Here is a 13,764-nt window from a genome sequence, read left to right as displayed (position 1 = left end):
TAAGCTCCATTCACTTAAATAGAACTGAGTTGCAAAACCTGCACCCAAACTGGAGACAAGAGTGGAGCTGTCTCTGGAAGAAAGCGGTCATGTTTTTCTAAGCCTGGACAACCCCTTTAATGGAGGTATTAAAGGAGAAGTCAGACCAAAAAGAAAGATCTGCTGCAAGCAGGAGGGTGCGGGAACATAAGAATCTATACTTACCCTTCCCCATGCCCCTGCTGCTGATTGACAGTAGACTGCCTATACACAGCATGGATAGATAACTACCAATCAGCAACTGGTGGGCGGAGTTTGCTGCTTCTCATGAATATCCAGGACTACTGGGCTCATGCACATAATGGAAAGGACTACATATTGTCAGCCAAGTACTTGTAGAGCAAGGAGCGTCCATTAGACCCCCACCCATCCAATCTTCATTCTGTGATTATGGGAGGATAAGAACGAGACGTTTATTCCGGAGTCTACGGACAAAAATAAAGCCAATACGGGTAAAACAATATCTATTCACAGTTCTTTTATAACGCAATAAAAATATAATAATAATAATAGTTCATATAACACAAAAGCTTAAAATTCCTGATACATTTCCTATATGAAAATCAGCTTATATGGAGGAGATCCCGGGCGTCCTCACACTAACAGGACGGATGGCTCAGAGACACGATCGCCAGTACCCATGATCCTCTGGGGTCCATGACAGCACTGCTTCCTATGTGCAGAGCGCATTCTGCAGCCTTCCCATACAGGACAAGAGGCCAAGGATATAAATAAAGTATAAAGCGACTATAAAAATATAATCTGGAGTCAGTAGCAGTTCATATAGACCGTATACACCGCTCCTAGACTTCATACTGTAGCGTCGGGATGTACAGGGGTAATACCTGTAAAGGGGTGTGGAGGTTAATGCATGGCAGTCTATAGGGTCCAGCACTTTGTGGGGGAGGGGTGGACTTGTGGCCCCCAAGCTGTTCTGTATTCCATGAGGTAGGCAGCGGTAGCCATGGTCTCACAGTCACTGCTCAGAGGGATTATCATGTTCCTGGAAAGTGTCCTCCATCACCTGCCACAGACAGTTCTCCAGGGGGAAGTCATTGTCCACCAGGTTCACCAAGTAGTAGTTATCATGAATGTATTGGACGATCATGCGGGACGGAGACTCCTCTTCATACAGTTTTGCCCACTGCTCGATCCATAAGGCAAAAGCTTCATCCTGTGGGTGAGACAGCAATAAAGTCACTAGAACTTACCAAGTTACATCCTGTATTATACTCCATAGCTGCACTCACTATTCTGCTGGTGGGGTCAGTGTGTCCATACATTATATTACTGATCCTGAGTTACATCCTGTATTATACTCCAGAGCTGCACTCACTATTCTGCTGGTAGGGTCACTGTGTCCATACATTACTTACATCCTATATTATACTCCAGAGCTGCACTCACTATTCTGCTGGTGGGGTCACTGTGTCCATACATTACTGACCCTGAGTTACATCCTATATTATACTCCAGAGCTGCACTCACTATTCTGCTGGTGGGGTCACTGTGTACATAAACCCCCTGTCCAGTACTTATCTATAACCCAGTAGACCTGGTCTGTAACCCAGTGGCACCATCTTACCTTCCAGTACATGAAGCTGACTGGATCCACCACTGTTGGCTGGATGATCTCCCGGCCGGGGAATATGCCCCAGGTGACAGCATTTGGCTGGAGGTCGGTGGAGTTGGTGATGTTCTTACCCTGCGGTTACATAGGAGAAGTCACATTATCTGTCATTCCTTCTGGATAGATCACCGCTCAGTGTCACAGATAAGGCCGTACCTGGACGTTCACTATATGGTAGTTGACACGAGGCTCGTATCTCTTCAGCACTTTGATGAGAGCCGTCACCATCTCGCTGGAGGTAAAGAACTCCAGGTAAGCCTGAGCAGACAAGGGAGGGGAAGATCACTAGAAATCCATGCTAGTCTTACTTATTAGACTGTCTGAAAGAAGTTTTCCCATCCTGGACAACCCCTGGTGGTGGAGAGAGAGTCCTGGCACTACCATTGTGCAGTTGAATGAAGGAGTCAATGCTTTCAGATGAGCACTGCAGCCTCATCATTACCAGGCACAGCGCCATACATTTTGTAGTGGCTGTGTCTGGTACTACATGGAACTCCATACCATTCACTTGAATGGGAGTGAGCTGCAGTGCCAGGAACAGCCACTACAAATGGTATGGCGCTATGGCCATTAACGAATGGGCAGTTACACCTGCCCAAGCGCTGTAATCTCTTCAATCATGATGGGTGACGGTGCCAGGACTAATGATGGCCTAACTTAATGGCGTACTCCAGCGCTAATGTTTCAGAAAATTCTATCGTTTTGTAAATAATTTCTATTTAAAAATTTCCAGTACTTATCAGCTGCTGCATGTCTTGCAGGAAGTGTTGTATTCTCTCCAGTCTGACACAGTGCTCTCTGCTGCCACCTCTCTCCAGAGCAGCAGCAAATCCCCATACAATACCTCTCCTGCTCTGGACAGTTCCTGACATGGACAGAGGTGGCAGCAGAGAGCACTGTCAGACTGGAGAGAATACACCACTTCCTGCAGGACATACAGCAGCTGATGAGTACTGGAGATTTTTTTTAAATAGAAGTAATTTACAAATCTACAACTTTCTCGGTTGATCTAAAAGGAAGAGATTTTCGCCAGAGTACCCCTTTAAGGCTAAGTCATTGATAAACCCTTTAAATTGCACCCTGATAAATATATATAGTTGCATTGCATTCTCGCAGGGGGATCCGCACTCTGAATTTCCCCCGCGGCCCCCTACCTTCTGAAAGACGTAGCCTCGGCTCGGGCCCCAGCCCACTATGGGGTCTGTGGAGGGTTTCCCGTTCACGTTCGGCTGGGAGTTAATGGTCAGGATTCCTCGCTTATTCACCCGCTCCAGTTGGTCCTTCAGCAAATTGGTTTCTTGAGCCAGAGGGTCGTCGTTCCAAGGGAGGCATGTGACCTGGAGAGAATAGGTTGTAGGGTTAGATGCCTTCACCCCCCACACAATGTGATGACCTCCTCAGGGTCACGTTACAGATCCTCACACTCACCTTGTGGCCGTTCTGGTTAGTGGTTCCGGTTATGTAACATGTAAACACCTCGAAGACGCTCTCCTCGCCGCTCAGCTCCTCCCCCCACATCTTCAGTAACTGATCCCGGGGAGACTTGCTCTTCAAGTAGAAGAGGTAATAATCCTTCAGCTCCCCGAAGGCCGGAGAGGACGAGTTTCCCCTATAAAAACAATGTTGCATAAGTCTCTATGATCCTGAGAGGATGAAGAAACAGACCGAGACAGATCCCGACAGATACGAACCAGCGGCCATTGGGGAAGTCGTCCCACTCCTGGGTCCTGTGGATGTAACTCTTAGGGCGAGAGGCCCAGAAGATGGGACGGACGTCTTCTTCTCGTCTCTTGGGATGAGCGCTCACCGCCCAGGGCAGGGGTCGCCTAATGAGAAAACAACAATGGTCGCAGGTTATTCCACAGAAAGGCTGTCAGTCAATGGGGTGCGTGAGCAAGATGAGAGTCCTATTACTGGGATCCCCACCACTTTGCATCCGTGCCCATGGGATATGCCCAGAAAGCCAGGGCCAACCCCTTTAACGTTTATAGAAGATTTGTCCTACAAAAGTGTATGCACACCATATAGTAGGGCACCCGCTCCATTGCAAATTACCACTGTAATTAAAGGGAAACTCCTGTGAATTTTTTTTCAAATGACATTGCTTTCAGAAAGTTATATCGATTTGTTATTTACTTCTATTTAAAAATCTCCAGTCTTCCAGAACTTAACAGCTGCTGTATGTCTAACAGGAAGTGGTGTATTATTTCCAGACTGACACAGTGCTCTCTGCTGCTCCCTCTGTCCATTTAAGGAACTGTCCAGAGCAGGAGAGGTTTTTTATGGGGATTTGCTCCAGCTCTGGACAGTTCCTGACATGGAGAGAGGTGGCAGCAGAGAGCACTGTGTCAGACTGGAGAGAAAACACAACTTCCTGCAGGACATACAGCAGCTGTAAAGTACTGAAAGACTGGAGATTTTTAAATAAAAAACACATTATAAATCTATATAACTTTCTGGCAAGTTGATTTGAAAAAAAAAAATAAATAAAAAAATTATATATCTATATCACCGGAGTGCATATCACTGAGGGCATACTATGTGCGCATCATCATCATCATCACGCACTCACCTCGGATCCTCCTGCCACAAGCCCAGCCGCCTGAGCAAGTCAATGGTGGCCACTTCCCGGTTTAGAGTATAGAAATGTAGCCCATGCACCAGTCCGCTGTCCAGCAGCTCCCGGCACATGGACACCGCCAGGTCAATGCCATAATTCCTGATGGCGGCATCGTTGTCTTTGATTGGCTCAATAATATCCTTAATTTCTTGCGGCACCTCAAGTTTGGAGAGTTTAACCAGCTGCCGTAAGGAACCGTAACCCTGAGGGAAGAGGATAAGGTGTGTTAGATAATGCCATCGGTTCTCCTCTCCTTTAAAGGGGTACTCCACTCAAACACTTTTGATATGTTGCTGCCCATGGTGAGACCAATATTTCCTTCCATACTTGGTATTATCTATAAAGTATCCTTCCCTCCAAAATCTGTGAGCTTCTCCGCCTCCCCCCTCCCTTCTGAGACAGCTAATGTAAACAAGTCCCTGGCAGGCTTTATCTGCAACTTTGTAATGCTGGGAGGGATAATCACATTGAATTCATCAGCAACTTAACCTCCGAATAACCCTCAAAGCATTACAAAGAAACTACAATGTTACAGATAAAGCCAGTCAGGGACTTGTTTACATTCGCCCCCTCAGAAGGGAGGGGGGAGGAGGGGAAACAGAGAGAAAAGTTCACACATATTTTTGTGTTTTCAGCAGAAAGCAGCAGCTGAGAAATGGGGGAAGGAGACTGAATAGATAATAACAAGTATGGAAGGAATTGTTAGTCTCACTATGGGCACCAACATATCAAAAGTTATGTTTGAGTAGAGTACCCCTTTAAGGGGTGGGGGACATTGGGAATCGACTAACAAGTAGGAATAATTCAAAGCAAGGACCCCCATTAATAAAGCGATATACACACCTGGATGGGGAATATTCCCGGCAAGATTGGACACATGATGCCGATGGCTCTACAATCCTTCAGGAACTGCAGGAAGGTCTCCGACCGGAAGAAGAGCTGAGTGATGATAAAGTCAGCTCCGGCATCCACCTTCTCCTTCAAGTGCCGGAGATCGGCCTCATAGCTCTCGGCCTCGGGGTGCCCCTTGGGATAACCTGTACAGGTAGAGAGGTCCTCAGATTACTGATACTCATCATCTACACAAAGTGGAAGAACCCAGGAATGGAGAATTACCGGCAACACAGATGTCAAAGTAATCGTCAAATTCATTGCGGATGTGCTTCACCAGATCCACCGCGTAATTGAAGCCTTCAGCTTCCTCCTCCCACTCCTCACCAACGGGATCTACAATACGGGAAAACAGGAGAACTATTACTATACACCAAGGGAATGTCCTCCAAATAGCTGCCTATAGTCTCCACCGAGAACAATGCTGGCAGCTAGGCGGTTAATTTATGTTTGCATCTTTCAGCAACACACTCCAGTCCAGCAAGGTCACTATTGTTGACTGTATGGGTATGGTTAGATATATGCTTACCCAGAGAACTACTACATTCCTGTATATAGGGAGCAGTATTATAGTTGTTATATTCTTGTATATAGGGGCAGTATTATAGTAGTTATATAATACTGGGGATTGTGGTCGCTGACCGGCACAGTGATGTTTTTTGGTTAGGGACTCATGTGTATCAGAAGACCTGCACGTGGTACATGAGGCAATATGGTTTGGCCAAATTATATACTAACTTCTGATGTTGGTTTTAAATGTAGCTGAATAGGCTTTCGTGTCGGCCATGGGTGCGATGTGCAGCCATTTCTGTCTTTTTGGCTTGTGCATATTTTATGTATTCTGTCCCTTTTTTCATTGTGGCTAGCACTCGTGCTTTGTAAGACCCATGTGATCCAAATTAGCAGGAAGCACCTGTGTACATAAGGGGAGGATCTCCTAGTATTCTCCCCTTCTACCAGCAGAGGAATGGAGAGAGGTAAGAGCTTGTTCACACTTGTGTTGCTTGGCGTCCACTTTTTCCGCCGGTGGCGCCTGCAGGGTTTGGGGGGGCCCTTCAGGGTCTGGTCCTGTGACAATGGGGTTGCAGGGCCATTCCGTGGCCCCCCTTCTCTGCTTGCGCACGTTTTGCGGGGATTGTGGTCGCTGACCGGCACAGTGATGTTTTTTGGTTAGGGACTCATGTGTATCAGAAGACCTGCACGTGGTACATGAGGCAATATGGTTTGGCCAAATTATATACTAACTTCTGATGTTGGTTTTAAATGTAGCTGAATAGGCTTTCGTGTCGGCCATGGGTGCGATGTGCAGCCATTTTTGTCTTTTTGGCTTTTGCATATATTATAGTAGTTATATTCCTGTATATAGGGAGCAGTATTATAGTTGTTATATTCTTGTATATAGGGAGCAGTATTATAGTAGTTATATCCCTGTATATAGGAGCAGTATTATAGTAGTTATATCCCTGTATATAGGGAGCAGTATTATAGTAGTTATATCCCTGTATATAGGGAGCAGTATTATAGTAGTTATATTCTTGTAAATAGGGGGCAGTATTATAGTAGTTATATTCTTGTATATAGGGGGCAGTATTATAGTAGTTATATTCTTGTATATAGGGAGCAGTATTATAGTAGTTATATCCCTGTATATAGGAGCAGTATTATAGTAGTTATATCCCTGTATATAGTAGCAGTATTATAGTAGTTATATTCTTGTGCTAAGTGTGAAGTACAAGCACTGAGTGGTACAACATACCCCCTCGAAGAGCCATGATAGTTTTCAGCCCGTTGTGTTTCGCCTTTTGAAGATGACCTGTAATCTCCTCCCTGGTTTGGTTACAACACGTCATATGCAGAACGGTCTCCAGTCCACAGAAATTTACAGCTGTACTTGCAATGATCATGGAGGAGGTTTCTTTGTCTGATCCAGGGTCACCAGCAGGGTGCCAGGTCACATCGATGAAGAGGGGTCCCCCAGAGCCCATCCGATCGAACCTACAATGTGAGAAGACCCGATAGAATGAATCCTGGAAGGGATGAAAGTGACACAACTGTATACCATGGAGGGTCCCCCGGCAGTACCGCGATCACCCACAGACCTGGAGATGAGGTTGACGGCGCCGCTGGCTGTCCGTGGTGGGAAGAACTCCAGCGAAAACCACTTGTCTCCTGCTTCAATGCGTCGACGCATTTTATCCCGCAGCCGCTCGTGCCGCTCTATGTCGTGGACCGGGGTGGAACATCGGGAGCTGTCTTTGGAGGTGTCCGTGCTGCTGGCGCTGCTGCCATCTATGCTGTTTGCCTTCACCATGGTGACCTGCAAACAAAAAAAAATTATTTCTTAGTTTATCTGTTCCTTGAAAAGTTGGGTGAAAACCAATATGGCCGTTATAGGTGTGTCACCCAGCATTTCTACATGAACGTTACCATTCAGGAGCCTGGGAAAGCTGAGTGACAACACCTCATCCTCCATCATCCTGCTGGTCCCCTGGGGATTGGACACGGTATATGGTGAGGTATCGATCTCCTCATCCAGGGGGAAGGACATCTATCTCCCAGGAACAGTTAGACTTTAGCCGCTGAGTCATCACAGGGCCGGGGTCCCGCGGTTCATACACAGGTGACACATGGGAACTTTCCCTGGTAGCAGGAGGCCATACATGACCGCTACCTTATAATAGAACAGGCCTTATCTACTCCGCCTCACAATTGCCCGTCCCAAAATGGAGCGGAGCTATATAAAGCGGCCGGTGACATCTGATCCTTACACACACTGATGTTTAAACTGTGTGAAAGTCTCCGGGGACTTCTAAGAAGGTCCCTGCTCAGGTATTGTGGAAAGGGTTAATCACACAGAGCGTGGAGCGGCACGTAACCTCCTGCCTCTAGAATATCTGGGTCACAGGTGTCTCCAGCCAGAGGTAGTGTGATATAACACGAAGGACAACTCCTAGCGGAGCAATCCCTGTCCTGTATATAGGACCAGCATGGACCCCGGGGATGATCCTGTGCCATGGGAGGTGCAGTCAGACACAATAGGGCAAGGATGGGGAACCTTCTGCCCTCCAGCTGTTGCAAAACTACAACTCCCATCATGCCTGGACAGCCGAAGGCTGTCCAGGCATGATGGGAATTGTAGTTTTGCAACAGCTGAAGGGCCGCAGGTTCCCCATCCTTGCAATAGGATGAGGAATCAGGATCAGGTCCATCAGCTTGTTAAAGTGTACAATGGGGGTCCAGCAAGAAACCCACCACAGTCCTGTCCAGACCAGACTTTTGTAAGGTATACTAGGTTTATGAATGGAGGATGGGGTCTGACCTCTGAGACCCCCCATGATTGTCAGGGTGAAGGGGGACAGCGCTGTTGTAGTGTGGCGCCCCCTTGAGGCTACGTCAGCTCTGCACCCCCTATATCCTCAGTCACGGGGGTCCAATCCACAAAGCTTTAGTGACACGCTATCACTCTGGGATGGGAGGACCGGAATCACATGCGTAGGTTATTGAGACACAAAACTGCATGGACACAAAATGAATGGAAAGTATATGACTAAAAGCAGTCACACACTATAATGCTAGAATGGTAGCCAAAAAAACAATGTGTATGGTGGGGGGGGGGGGGGGCTTCAGATTCTCTCCCAACAGATGGAAGAAAAAGATCAGGAACGCTGAAATTTAAATTTAACATAGAAAATCTATAGAATAATGCAGCAAGAAGAGAGAAGAGCTTAGCCGAGCACTTCTCCCTGCTGTATCTAGAAGTCATTGGGGGTCTGAGCACCCGGGTGACAAAGAAAAAACAATTTAAAACGTTTCTATGATAGGATCCTATATACAGCTGCGGGGAACGCAAATACCTGCAGGGCCGACAGCTGAGGAATCTGCAGAACAACTTCGAGGAATCCCCCCCACCCCCATACAGTCTATTTTGGGACCTTGTGCAGCTGATGGGATAACAATAACCCAGCAGTGTTATCATGTGAACCTACAGTACATGGGGCACCACAAGTCTCAGCGTTGCAGGAGTCAGGGACTGAGCGTGCGGCGCTGATCCGCACCTGCTACATTCCACTATGCGATCCTCAACGTTTCATAACCAGGAGCACTGAAAACTAGGTGAAAAGTCAGCGGCTCCTGGCGCCAAGTCAGGTGTGGTTACAGTATTACATCCTCCCAGCCAGGGATGCCCAGACAGTGCCAACAGCAGCGGCATTGGCATGTCAGGACATCTAGACGCTGCAACACCACAACTCCCAGCATGCCCTGCAACCATCTGTGGGTCAGCAACTGGGCCTCATTGGTCTATACTCAGTAGTCTGTAACTACAACTCCCAGCATGCCCTGAAACCATGTGTAATATGTCATGCTGGGAGCTACATGTTCTCATTCAGTCTCTTATGACCTGGTACCCTTTAATTTTCTAAAGAAGCTGTCAGGGCATGATGGGAAATGTAGTTTTTTTTTTTAACAGCAATGGAGCTACGTGTTGGAAACAATTATAAAGTACAACAATTGTTAAAGGGGTTGTCCAGGCTTAGAAACAATGGGGGAGATTTATCAAACATGGTGTAAAGTGAAACTGGCCCAGTTGCCCCTAGCAACCAATCAGATTCCATCTTTCATTCCTCACAGACTCTTTGGAAAATGAAAGGTGGAATCTGATTGGTTGCTAGGGGCGACTGGGCCAGTTTCACTTTACACCATGTTTGATAAATCTCCACCAATATGTCAGCTTTCTGCTAGAGACAGCGCCCCTCTTGTCCTCAGTTTGGGTGCAATATTGCAGATGCATTAAACTGAATGCTGGACAGGATGATGCTGTTTTATTAAGAAAGTAGCTGTATTTTCTAATCCTGTATAATCCCTTTAAGGATAAAGTACACAGCACAGGCAGCCGGGGGAAGGGGGGCTTTCCAGATATACAACAGCTCTGGGGGCCATTTGCTGCAGCTGTTTCCCACCCTCAGAGGTGAGACATCTTGCTGGGATGCATTAAGCGGCCATTGTTCTATATGTTTGCTGATTGGATCCATGCATATAAAGGCTGTGGGTGGAGTGGCCCTTTAAGACACGTGAAATTCTGCCTGGGGGGTGCATATTAAGGATTGCAGCACTGAAGGCCAATACTGCTTCTATTGGGGACAACAAGTCCTCTACCGCTACCTGTGCTGGATTAAAGCTGGGATGGGGAACCTTCGGACCTCCAGCTGTTGCAAAAATTCCCATCTTGCCTGGAGAGCCAAAGCTTCGGCTGTCCAGGCACAACTCTTTCTGTGTTAAAGGGGTACTCTGACAAAAATATTTTTGTTTTAAAATAACTGGCTTTAGAAAGTTATACAGATTTGTAAATTACTTCTTTTCAAAGATCTCCAGCCTTCCAGGATTTAGCAGCTGCTGTATGTCCTGTAGGAAGTGATGTATTCTCTCCAGTGGGACACAGTGCCCTGCTGCCACCTCTGTCCACTTCAGGAACTGTCCAGAGCAGGAGAGGTTTTCTATAGGGATTTGCTGCTGCTCTGGACAGTTCCTGACATGGACAGAGGTGGCAGCAGAGAGCACTGTGTCAGACTGGAGAGAATAAACCACTTCCTGCAGAACATACAGCAGCTGATAAGTACTGAAAGACTAGAGATTTTTAAATAGAAGTAAATTATGACTCTCTGGCACCAGTTTATTTGAAAGAAAAAGATTTTTTCTGGACAACTCATTTAAGGAGTCCAGTGGGCGGTGTCAAAGGACTGGAATCTTTAGCATGGAAACATAGGGATTTTAACCAATAAATTACAAGTTATACTGAATATTTCCCCATAAAGATATATATCAGTCCGCTCAGCTCCTCCTGCTCTATAACATGATGGCAATATCTTACGGAGTATTTTAATTTCATGGGTCCCCTTTAAGAAATGATAAAAACAGGGAATTCTCTGTAGTTTTGCATCATCTGGGGAGTTACAGGTTGAAAAACACTGAAGCAAAAGTTCTCAAATCTCTTATGGCTGATAACAGCGGACAATAGACTGCATAGAAAAGCATAGGACTGCCCCTTTAAGGTTTTATTAGGAGACACGTGTGTGTTGCTGGGTTCTCTTGTTTTGGCGCCGTGGTGAACAGGACGCTGATCTGGCAGCGATGTTCGGCTCCGGACGCCAAGTATGATGTAAGGTTCGGATTTCTTCTGACGGAATTGTTTGTAACTATCAGAAACATAATACGAGGTTCTATGTAACAGCGGCCGGCATGGGCTCAGGGTTTCAGATATGAAAGATTAGTTATATGGGGCTGACATATTCTGCAGCGCTGTACACAGGCAGCCATTCACATGAGGATCAGCGAGCCCGGTGATAACTGCTGTCGGCTGATCGTTGCCTTTCAACAGGTTGAAAAATAAACGATATTTCACGATAGCAGCGATCTGCTGCTGTCGCTCCGAGTGGCGGCAGCAGACCGCTGCTATCTTCAATGGGCTGCACTTACCCGCTTGCTGCTGAAATGTGAAATAGCGCCGGCATCAGGCAGGGAGACGAAAAGCAAGCGAGCGCTGACCTGACAGGTTGGCGCTCTCTTGTTGCCCCGTGTAATAGGGTCTTTAGTTTTGTTTTATTTATTTGGCCTCAGTACAAGCATATATGGGGCATCACTACTGAGCAGGGGGTGGTAAGGGTTAATATAAAGGGCAGGGGGTGGTAAGGGTTAATATAACTGAGCAGGGGGGAAACAAAGAAGGAAGGGGAAAGTGAAGACTTCGATCAGATGCCCCCTGTAGTAACTGGATGTAACTGCACTGTAATCACTTCAGGCCTATTCTATCCTGCAGTGCTGGGAGGAGACTGCTGTATAGTCCTATGGGGGTGGGGGGAATTATTTGGCTCTTGTAGAGTGATATTACAGTATTTAGCAGTTCTGGATTATTCTAAACCTGTTCTGGGGAGGCAGAGCAATCTAAGCCAGTCCATTACAGAAAGCAGTGTATCTAAGCCCCCGGCGGCGGGTCTGATGCAGTGTGTATCTAAGCCCAGGCGGCGGGTCTGATGCAGTGTGTATCTAAGCCCAGGCGGCGGGTCTGATGCAGTGTGTATCTAAGCCCAGGCGGCGGGTCTGATGCAGTGTGTATCTAAGCCCAGGCAGGTCTGATGCAGTGTGTATCTAAGCCCAGGCAGGTCTGATGCAGTGTGTATCTAAGCCCAGGCGGCGGGTCTGATGCAGTGTGTATCTAAGCCCAGGCGGCGGGTCTGATGCAGTGTGTATCTAAGCCCAGGCAGGTCTGATGCAGTGTGTATCTAAGCCCAGACAGGTCTGATGCAGTGTGTATCTAAGCCCAGACAGGTCTGATGCAGTGTGTATCTAAGCCCAGACAGGTCTGATGCAGTGTGTATCTAAGCCCAGACAGGTCTGATGCAGTGTGTATCTAAGCCCAGACAGGTCTGATGCAGTGTGTATCTAAGCCCAGACAGGTCTGATGCAGTGTGTATCTAAGCCCAGACAGGTCTGATGCAGTGTGTATCTAAGCCCAGACAGGTCTGATGCAGTGTGTATCTAAGCCCAGACAGGTCTGATGCAGTGTGTATCTAAGCCCAGACAGGTCTGATGCAGTGTGTATCTAAGCCCAGACAGGTCTGATGCAGTGTGTATCTAAGCCCAGACAGGTCTGATGCAGTGTGTATCTAAGCCCAGACAGGTCTGATGCAGTGTGTATCTAAGCCCAGACAGGTCTGATGCAGTGTGTATCTAAGCCCAGACAGGTCTGATGCAGTGTGTATCTAAGCCCTGGCGGCAGGTCTGATGCAGTGTGTATCTAAGCCCTGGCGGCAGGTCTGATGCAGTGTGTATCTAAGCCCTGGCGGCAGGTCTGATGCAGTGTGTATCTAAGCCCTGGCGGCAGGTCTGATGCAGTGTGTATCTAAGCCCAGGCGGCGGGTCTGATGCAGTGTGTATCTAAGCCCAGGCAGGTCTGATGCAGTGTATCTAAGCCCAGGCAGGTCTGATGCAGTGTGTATCTAAGCCCAGACAAGTCTGATGCAGTGTGTATCTAAGCCCAGGCAGGTCTGATGCAGTGTATCTAAGCCCAGGCAGGTCTGATGCAGTGTATCTAAGCCCAGGCAGGTCTGAAGCAGTGTGTATCTAAGCCCAGGCAGGTGTGATGCAGTGTATCTAAGCCCAGGCAGGTGTGATACCTACATTCTTACCCCCATGCCATTCATTCGGCTGCAGCAGGTCTGCAGGATTCCAGTATAACTACAAGGCCCAGCATGCTGCAGAGGACACTATGAGTGCACGTCCTGCTGATACTTGTAGTCCCCCTGCAGCTGCACAGAAGGAGATGGCAGAATCCATTCAATCCCTTAGGGCTATCACACAGCTTGAAGCGCGGGGCTACAGACACGCAGAGCCCGGGTGCATGGCTGTGATCGCTCCCCGGTGTCGGTGCACTCACACCCGACCGCACTCTCACCTCTCTCCGCTCTCTCCACGCAGCCGAACCGATCCGCGCACCCGATCCGTCGGAGACGAGCATTAAATCTCGTGACGTCACCGGGAGCCAGACACTGGCCAGCAACACGTGACCACACAGTCTATCCACCGTAGCCCC

At 47.7% G+C, this 13,764-nt stretch overlaps 1 protein-coding gene across 5 annotated transcripts; it reads right to left on the bottom strand.

Annotated features, from left to right (window-relative positions):
- Nucleotides 1–502: 502 nt before the first annotated feature.
- Nucleotides 503–13,733, bottom strand: MTHFR (methylenetetrahydrofolate reductase). Of its 5 annotated transcripts, none has more exons than XM_069947223.1 (12): nt 13,627–13,733; nt 7,280–7,497; nt 6,937–7,175; nt 5,406–5,516; nt 5,133–5,326; nt 4,242–4,492; nt 3,361–3,495; nt 3,098–3,278; nt 2,824–3,006; nt 1,826–1,927; nt 1,625–1,744; nt 503–1,213 (listed from the first exon to the last, which is right to left on the bottom strand). In XM_069947223.1, the coding sequence occupies exons 1-12, from the start codon at nt 13,687–13,689 to the stop codon at nt 1,016–1,018; spliced, it is 1,995 nt and encodes a 664-aa protein (XP_069803324.1). In that variant the 5' UTR covers nt 13,690–13,733; the 3' UTR covers nt 503–1,015. The 5 variants fall into 5 exon arrangements, with proteins under 5 accessions (XP_069803324.1, XP_069803325.1, XP_069803328.1 ...); XM_069947224.1 differs by lacking the exon at nt 13,627–13,733 and adding an exon at nt 13,361–13,404; XM_069947227.1 differs by lacking the exon at nt 13,627–13,733 and adding an exon at nt 13,353–13,372.
- Between the last annotated feature and the right edge of the window lie 31 nt (nt 13,734–13,764).

Source organism: Dendropsophus ebraccatus, chromosome 12 (assembly GCF_027789765.1).
Source record: "Dendropsophus ebraccatus isolate aDenEbr1 chromosome 12, aDenEbr1.pat, whole genome shotgun sequence".
NCBI classification, from domain to species: domain Eukaryota; kingdom Metazoa; phylum Chordata; class Amphibia; order Anura; family Hylidae; genus Dendropsophus; species Dendropsophus ebraccatus.
Note: the sequence above shows the minus strand (reverse complement) of the source record. Positions and strands in the feature narration are given on the sequence as shown.